At 39.6% G+C, this 10148-nt stretch overlaps 1 protein-coding gene across 1 annotated transcript; it reads left to right on the top strand.

Moving 5' to 3' along the window:
* The first annotated feature begins 7693 nt into the window (after nt 1–7693).
* Nucleotides 7694–8791, top strand: LOC123311662. The gene has a single exon (XM_044895731.1). It carries the CDS (start codon nt 7694–7696, stop codon nt 8789–8791), a length of 1098 nt encoding a protein of 365 aa, XP_044751666.1.
* The last annotated feature ends 1357 nt before the right edge of the window (nt 8792–10148 follow it).

Genomic DNA, 10148 nt, shown 5'->3' with positions numbered 1-10148 from the left:
AACGCGCTGCGCCTCTCATTACTTAATTACTCCGTATACTGATATTCCGCCTGTCTACATCTGCTTGCACAGTACAACGTTGCCATTTTCGGAGGTGCAAACGAGCAAAGAGTCTTTCAGAGTAATTCTCCGATATACAGCTCAGCACACTAGCGCCAGTGATATACACTCGAACTAAAAGATTGTTCAGTACATAAAGGGGGTGCGTTGTGACCTCAAAACGATTTTTTGATATGTTGGTCCCTGAAGCCTCCTGAATCTAACAAGCTAAAAAACAAGGCAAAACGTTGTCACCTCCGATTTCGGAGGTGACATCGATATATATGAGGTGAGAGCGTTAAACGAGTTACTATTTTGGAGGTGGTATTAACACTTTATAACTATATATATATATATATATATATATATATATATATATATATATATATATATATATATATATATATATATATATAACGAACTACGGGTTCATATATATATATATATATATATATATATATATATATATATATATATATATATATATATATATATATATATATATATATATATATATATATATATATATATTTATCCAGCATACTATGTTGCGTCCATACATTGTCTTTGGGCCATACACTATTGCGTCCTGAATAATACTGCGTCCGTATACCGGACGCAGCATTGTTTTTCAAAGTTTTCTCTGGTATTTCGAGGGATTCAACGACAGGGGTGGTCGCAAATCGTGAAGGACGTCGAGAGCTATCTTTGGAACAACTATAGATTTCATTCATCTTTTGATAAAAGAGTTATTCTATGTTGAAAAACATATCTCCAGACGCAGTAAAGTGCTTCTCATGAAACCTAAAGTATATTTTTAGTTCACGCAAATTCCGCTTCGGGGGCGCTTCAAAGGATGAAAACTGATATACAGTCAATATACATCTTTCACACGACGCATAATATTGCGTCCAAAATCTGGCAACTGTGTATACAAGTAAACCAAGTTGTATTTGCACAACTGAAATGATTTAGCTCCCTAGGCTCCAAGGTCATCCCGAAAGTCTGTTAGGTCAAGAATTGGATTCTGTCTCTAGAGCAATAGCAGGTCCGATTGAAGTGCCCTTATAGTGTTCTTTTGACTGATATTGTCATTATTATTTTTTCGAATGAAAAAAAATTATAACTCACGTGAATTTTATTTCACTTCAATTAGAAATCAAACGATAACACTTTCCAGAGAATTATCGGATTTATAAATTGACATGAAAGGTATCGCTTTATCCGCTTATGCTCATGTCATCTCATTTCACTTGTGAATTAAAATTTTTATTTCACTGGATGAATAAACGTCAACTTCCCTTGTTGCTAGAGGCAAGTGTATTTGCCTCTTCATTTCCTTTAGTTCCCGAGGGACCAGGAACCTAGCTATAGAGTCATACGGTTATATACAGAGCAGTTTTTGTTGATCGGTCGTCCTGTAGGCAATATGGCGTTTGTGAATTGGTGTATTCTCCAGATTCTATGTTCTTATGTTGTTATCTACTACTTTCTTCAGCGTCTTCAATAGAAACGATGTTGAATTAATTGTTCTTGAAGATTGTGGGTCCCCATTTTGGTTTGAAGGGAACTTTTGTCCTTCTCCATTTTCTGTGTATATGACTCATTCTAAGTAGCTTCTGGTTATCTTCAAAAGATGAAGACGAATCTCTTCTAGGATTTTTCTTTACACTTCTGGTGATCTATATAGATTGAAGGTGTTCATTGCCCACTCCAAACATCGTCTTTTAAATATCCCAATCTTCCTTACGAGGATTCTTGGCCTATATTGCTGTATCGATTCTAGTTATTGGTTGTAAAGGTTGTTTTGGGAAAACTGAAAGATCGTTCCTGTTCTCCTTCGGTGAATTATCCGTCTGGCTTATTGAGCGATATTGTGGGGTTGATTAATCCTTTTGCCATGACCTTTTGTATTCTGAGTGCTGTGGGATTAGAAGTGACATTACCACAAAAATTAAAAAGTTCTACAAATTATGTTAACTCTTGTATATATGTAGTGTCCTTGTATAATAATATATTAATTAATAAGGACTGTCTGTCAAAGTGTATATCACAGAGATGCGAGATCTGATTGAATTTAGAACAAATCATATTGTACACAGATGACTGAAACAATATATTTGTTCTGAGCGTAGTAAGGTTGAACAAGCGTACGGGTCTAGAACTTGGGCATCCTACATGAAATCCTACTCTAGCGAGTAGATATTCCATTCAAGGGTCCATGAAAGAACCTCAAACAAACAACGCCCTTCCTGACATCAAGCTTAACTGCACCGAATTTATTCAACAAAACAGCCTGATCTTACTCGAAAAAACTTCTCTAAACAGCCTCCATTAGTCCGAGAGCTGGCAACGAATCAACGAAATTCGGCAAAAGTTTTGTACTGGCGCATAATTTGATATGATTTAGTATTGAGGGTGTACATAAGTCAGCACCCACTCTCAAGGTCAGGTAGTGGAACACCTAGCGGCGACGCGCTTTGATGTAGGTATATGAAATTACAACACACTCTACAAGTATTTTGTAATGATTGAAAATTGTCACTAGTTCATAGAACAGAAAACTTGAAAAAGTGGTCAGATCTCATTTTAGTGAAACGCGGTGTGTCAGTACACCACACAAGTTGCTGCCTTGACGATGTTGTTTCAAAAGAATTGTATTGGCTGAAACTGCATTTACTGCTCAAATATCATATATTATTTGTGAATAAAATATTCAGACCACATATCAATAGAAGAGAGGCAGTCAGCAGTCACCCCAAAGTACGGATATTGTAATTTTATATGAATCAAAGAGCGTCGCCGTCAGATGTTCCACTACCTGACCTTTTAGCGTGGGTGCTGATTCATATACACCATCAAAAGTAACTCATATTTAATTATGATCATTACAAATCTTTTGCCGATTTTCGTCACCAGCTCTCGGAATATATGTCATTGTGATGTGTATGGCAATCGTATATTCGGTTCCAAGCAATGCATCCAAACTCCAGTTTACTCGTCACAAATGTATTGAACAGCAAAATCATGGTTTCCGGATCAGAAAATATCTGCTATTACGCACGATGAATTCAGACAATCTTGGCCTCGTACCAAGTAAATGATTAACATGAGGAACAAATGTAAAACTTTGATCAAAACAACGCTAAGATCTTTTATTTCCGTTTTTTTGCTCAGGACGCTGCCATCAAGACTATAACTATACAGTAAATAGTTCTTTTTCCTGGTGTACGTGGCGACATTGCACTCAAAAATGCTCAATGGTAGTTGATTTCTGCCACACCAAATCAAGAATGAGTCCACAAAGCACGCTGCAGGAAACGCAGTCTTCAATAGAGCCTATATCACCAAAGATTTTAAAATCGTCGGCATGAGACCATGCACGAATAGGATTAATTAGATGCATCCTCACTTGTTCAAACTTCCGGGAGTGGATAACTTGAGTGGAAGGCCTTTAAAATTCCGTGATCGATTTTTTGTTCCAGATCGTAATGCGAGAGGTTTGGCCAATTAGTTTCGAACTGTTGTAAGTTTTGCTTCAGATGGATCTTAATGGCGGATCAGTTCGTCTTCTGTTATTTTATATTCGATTATCCTATGGTCAGAGATTGATGGCTTGGTCACCATTTCCCAAGCTTTAACACTTCTTCTGGAAGCTGCGTTGACTATTGTCACGTCCAGAACCCCTTTTCTTGCCCTAGTGACAGACCAGGTGTTGTCCCCACGTTCTTGAGATAGTTCTTCATTCTGCCAGAGTTCTGCAGGCCAGAATAATCTCCAATTCAGTAACGTTATTAGTTCTCAGATCTAAAAATTCTTCAATCAGATTTACCATTCAAACTTTATGCCCTGGGTATGAAGCCCCCTGTTCGAACATTGATCTTTTGTATTTTTCACTTTTCTGTTCTTCGTTCACTACCACACACCACACAATTAGAAATTCTTTGAGCTCTTTTTCTGGCAGAATTTTATCGAGCTTTATTGCGTGTATATACACGCTCTTTCAACAACTTGGCATATGCCAAGTTGTTGAAAAAGCCTAATTGCAATATATGCGAGCTTTATCATTCTCAAAAATTGCTTTGGTCTTTGGAGGTACAAATGAGAGCTTTGGTTATTTATCTATGCCATAAACTTCTCACAGATGGAAGTAAGGAATTCGCATTGTGTCTCTCTATATATCATAAAGTATGAATTCTGAAAGCGGACAAGATGTGCATAAGAGTTTTCGTCGATCACGGCTAGCCCTGCAAGATGTTGAGGTGACCACTTGCATTATATTCTTCTTATACTACCTAGTATTCTAGTATCTAGTATCACTCCATCTTGATGAACAAATCCTTCCGTTTCCGACATCAGCTCAACCGACTCCAGAAAAGCAGAAGATGATTTTTACAGCAAGTCATGGTCTTTCAATCTCTTGAAATATATAAAGTATATGTTTACTCATATGATATTCGAATGAAAACTTCAGTTTTGCTTGTCTAATCTGGCTTTCTAATATCTTTTGTTCTGCTGGCGTGATAGATTTTCCTACTAGCTTAAGATCGATTCATATGTCGGATATTAGCTTCTCCAAAGCACTCCAGCTCTTTGACTATGATTTTATGATGAGCTACTATTCCCTTGAGTGGTTCTTGACCTCTCAATAATCTTATTCCATTTCCAACTTTTGTGTATAATGTTGGTATTGCAAACTTTGAAACCCCTGTCTTCCTGCATTCGAGGAAAGTATATCCTTTGTATCGAAGAGTTACAGTTACAGTTTGTTCGGCGCATCTGTCGAATCGCCCAGACCTGCTACCGCGACCGAAGCGGTCTATTGTGGCACACAAACAAGCTCAAAGAGCTAAACTTCTACCTCCAATGCCATCTTCTAAAGGGAAGAGGTGATAACAGAGGAGGAGTAGTTCATGAGTTCCCCTAGAACCAGCCTGAGCGAACCTTGTCTGCCGCTGGGCAGTCACTGAGGATATGCTCAATGGTTTCGTCCTCCTATAAGCAAAGAGAATCCTTGTATATCGAAGAGCTAGGATGCAGGCTACGATTCATATTCAAACTCTTCTATCGAACTCGAGAATTTCATTCGCCGTCCATTTAACTACCCTGAGAGAGTAGTTTACTCTCCAGACTGCCAAATTGTTCGTAGGATAAATGTAGGATAAACTAACAACTGTGCAGTTAATGCATTCCTAATTTAAGTTATCTCCAGAGCACCACTCTCTCACATTCATTTGTTATAAAAAAAAAAACGAAAATAAAATATATAACGTTTTTAAAATTATTACATAATCACTGAAGCTCTTCTTGACAAAAAGACACTTAAAGAGTGTTTGAAACATTCTGAAATACGATTCCCCAAGTGCGCAGTCCACAAATTAAGGATGATAGCCATCATAAATATAGAGGTGTTTTAGACCAAAATCCTGGTAAGTCCGCCAGAAAGCCTTCAAACAGATATCAGCCTGGACAATGAAACTCTAGAACAGGTCGAGCAGTTCAAATACTTGGGAAGCTTCATAAATACTAGGGCTAACCTTGACACGGAAATACACAACCGTATCAATTCGGCATCACGGGCATTCTGGAAGCTGAATGACAGAGTGTTCCAGAATCACGACCTCAATCTGAAGACCAAGACAGCTGTTTACAGAGCAGTGGTCCTCCCAACGCTTCTTTACGGAAGCGAAAGCTGGACTCCCTACAGGCGACATATTAAACAGCTTGAACAGACGCAGCAACGTCATCTAAGACAGATAATGCACATCAGATGGTTCCACAAAGTTTCGAATGCAGAAGTCTTGCAGCGCGCGAGTTGTACAACAATTGAGACTCAAGTAACGAGGGCCCGACTCAGATGGAGCGGCCACATTCTGAGGATGCAAGACACAAGACTCCCCAAAATAGCTCTATACGGCGAACTCACTGAGGGAGCCCGGAAACCAGGAGGCCAGTATAAGCGGTTTAAGGATACACTACATCAATCCCTAAAATCAGTTAATGCTAATCATAACTGGGAACAACTAGCGTTAGACAGGTCACAGTGGAGGTCTTTGGTCCACAGTTATAATGGAGAATCGAGAAGGATACAGCGGCGGCCAGATCTGGTTGGAGACTATCCATGCCCTGAGTGTGGAAGGATCTGCAGGTCAAGGTTGGGTCTCTTTAGTCACAGGAGGGCACACAATCGCAACTAGCACTAAGAAGTTACAAGTCTGTTCCAATTTTTTTTTTTTTTTTTTTTTTTTCTTCTTCTTTTTGTAGATTTATTTCCGGTAACGGGATACAGCAATGAAAGAGGTGTTTTGAAAGATGAAAGTTGTAATAACTGGAGCCAATGTTATAATACGATCACGTCATCGAGTTCGAATAATCCTACTGTACCAGATTCTAAAACATATGTGGCAACTACGCTGGACGCAACAACATGCTAATGGTGAAAGATTGAATAAAATGCGGACGCAGCATTGTGCTACATATGAAAACAAAATATACGCCGGACGCACTAATGGTAGGACCATGAAAGGACGCGATAATGTGCGTATATCAACTTCTTTATTAATAAAGATATTTGAGATCTGAAACGACCAAACTACGTAATTTTTTGCGTAGATTAATATACTTCGATCAGATTCCACCTAGGTAGCGTATTTCTGGGAGACGCAATAAGGTTGCTTTTTGAAAGGACGCAATAAAGTATGCCAGATGTAAATATATATATATATATATATATATATATATATATATATATATATATATATATATATATATATATATATATATATATATATAATGTAATCTGACTAACGGGATTGTTGGAAATGAAAGGGCTGATTCTGAATACTACATTTATTCTTAGTCGACGTTTCGGATCTTTACAGATCCTTCATTTCCAACAATCCCGTTAGTCAGATTACATCATTATAGTTTGGAGTGAATTTTGATATTTATATATATATATATATATATATATATATATATATATATATATGCAGGGGGGATAATGCACTCGGGGAGTGACGACCCCGCCTACCCGAGTCACCCAGCCCCCAGGTTAGCAGCCTGGGAAGCTGTAGATTAGAAGCTCCTGTCACTAGAAGCATGATGCAGGGCGGTAGAGGGCAGCGGGCTGGCCCTCTTCGGAGCCGTCTGGAGGTAGAGCCTGTTGGGGTCAGCTGTGGGGCAAGCGGCGCAGCCCCCCGAGATGGCACCGTAAGCCATAGCATCAGGAACATCAGAAGAGTCAGAAGAAGTATCAGTTTGGACGGAATCAGAAACCGTCCCGCTGAACCTCAGACAACACATGGAAGAACACGTTGGACGGAGGAAGAGAATATCCTCATTTACGAGTTCATTTTATTGCTGAGGAACTACGCCAACAAAATACGGAACAAAGAACGTATCGACAAATCCTGACCACCACTTGGAATGAGATCAATCCGAGTAGGCTCTCATATCCGAATCTGCTGGCAAATAGGGTTAGATGGATATTGGAAAATGAAAAATTTTCAAGCGTCTAACTCGAATACATCAGAAAAAGCGTGAGACCATACGCCCCAGTCCCAACTCATGGCGCTACCATCACTGAGGAGGCAGAGTTCAAGCGACGCTTGAGTACAGGAAAACAGAGAAAGTTCTCAGAAGGTTCATACAGATGTATGCCAAGATCAATCCTCACGAAAGGCCAAGAATACCAAGACTCAAAGGATCACTGAAGATATTGGAAAGTGTTAGAAGGACAAATGAAATAATGGAAAAAATCATGCCAGACAATCTCAACATTAAACAAGTCACTGACTATGTTTATGCCGGGGCTGCAACTGTGTGCGAAGAAAATAACGTGAGGCTAATTGTTACCAAAAGCCGAATACGAGAGAACAGAGCACCACCATGGAAGATCCGCCTGGAAAAAAAAATAGAGAGTATACGATCAAAAATAGGAGTACTACATACTTACCTGAACTCCAACTCGCCATCCAGAAAAACAACTAAAAAGATCTCATGCATAGCATCAGAACACAATGTAAGAGGTAGAGATGGACCCTTCAAGCAAAAACTTGTGGTAATATATGACACCCTGAAACAGAAAGCACAAGCATTAGGGAATAGGGTGAAACGATATAATGAAAGGGTAAAAAGGTACAAGAATAACCAGTTGTACTATAAAAACCAAAAACAGTTCTACCGACAACTAGAGGAAACAACTACAGCTGAAGAGGATTTCCCAAAACCCGATGAAATGCGCACAACATGGGAAGAAATCTGGAGCGACAAGGGAGAGCATGATGATGGGGCCTCTTGGATACGGGAAGCAGAGGAGGAATCAAAAAATTATGTCATGGATCAGGTTACCATCACTGAGGATGATGTTAGAGCAACATTAAAAAAAACATGCAACTGGTCTGCGCCGGGACCCGATGGGCTCCATAATTACTGGTGGAAGCACTTCAGCTACACACATAAAAAAATAGCAAAGTTATTTCAGCAGGCCTTGGTGAATCCATCTCAATTACCGAACACCCTAACACTTGGCATAACTCACATGATTCCGAAGGGGCCGAAAAACAATAATCCCAAAGATTATAGGCCAATTACCTGCTTACCTGTCGTATATAAAATCCTGACAGGAGTGATAACCCAAAAAATCTGGAAACATGTTGGAAAAAACAAAATTCTAGCACGTGAACAGAATGGATGCCTAAAAGATGCAAAGGGTAGCAAGGAGTTGCTACCTATCGATGGCATGGATTGATTATAGAAAAGCCTTCGATTCTATACCACATTCATGGCTGCTAAAAACTTTAAGATTATATGGAGTATCGGAGGCGATAATCAATTTCCTCAAATATCTTATGCTGACATGGAGAACAAGACTACACCTGAATACGAATACAGGTGAATATACAACGGCTGAAATCAACATCAGAAGAGGGCTTTTCCAAGAAGACAAATTAAGCACACTCTGGTTCTGCCTCGCAATAAACTTCTTGAGCAAATTACTTAATAACACCAAGTACGGCTACATCCTCAAAAAAACAAACAACACAAAAATCAATCATCAGCTCTACATCGATGACCTCAAATTGTAGGCAGCAAATGAAGATCAACTTCGAAGACACCATCTTCACAGAAACTGTGAAGATGGAGATGGGCTTGGATAAGTGTGCGGTGCTGCATGTAAAGAGAGGAAAACTAGTGGAGGGAGAAGCCATGCTTATACAGCAGGGCTTACAAATACAGAGGATGGGACCAGAGGAAACTTACAAATACCTGGGAATCCAACAAGGGCTTGAAATTAAAACAGCTGAAGCAAGAGATGCCTTTAAAACCAGGGTCATTGAAAGGGTAAAAAAAGTATTGCAAAGCGAACATAATGCAAAATCAACGTTCACAGCAATTAAGGCTTGGGCGATGTCCTGTCTTGCTTATTCCTTCGGCGTCATCAAATGGTCAACTACGGAACTAAGAGCTCTAGACACACAAATTAGGGTACTCCTCACCAGGTATGGAATGCACCACCCTCATGCATCAGTCACAAGATTATACATGCCAAGAAATGAAGTGTACTTACATATGCTATAGAAACCCGGGCAGAAAACCAAAGAACCAAGAACATCTTGAGAACAACTAAAATGAAAGCACTCAGAAGTATTGCAGGCTACTCTCTGAGAGACATGAAAAGAAGCAGCGACATACGGAACGAATGCGAGATCGAAGACGTGGTCAGATGGGGCCGCAGACGACGACGAGAATGGAATGAGCATGTGAGCCGAATGGATGTTAATAGAATAGCGAGGATTGCAACGGATGGCACGACATCCTCCGGACAGGCCACCAAAAAGGTGGAAAGATTCTTGGACGTCAATCTCACAGGAGAGTTGAAATGGGACTTACAGGCCTAAGGCCTAAATTGCGTGGAAGAAGAAGAAGAAGAAGAAATGAAGGAGGAAGTGGCCTACAGAAAATTGAGCACACGCATCGCACTGTAGTCAAACAGATGAGAGAGTATTTTCAATCAAAAAACTCACCTTTCTATCAAGCTATAGCCGAAGAAGACCACAACATCACAGCCCCGAACCTGGCATCGAGAATAGACCCAGTAGAAACCT

The sequence above is a fragment of the Coccinella septempunctata genome, chromosome 4, assembly GCF_907165205.1.
Source record: "Coccinella septempunctata chromosome 4, icCocSept1.1, whole genome shotgun sequence".
Lineage (NCBI taxonomy): Eukaryota > Metazoa > Arthropoda > Insecta > Coleoptera > Coccinellidae > Coccinella > Coccinella septempunctata.
The sequence above is the reverse complement of the archived record's forward strand: the minus strand, read 5'-3'. Positions and strand labels throughout refer to the sequence as shown.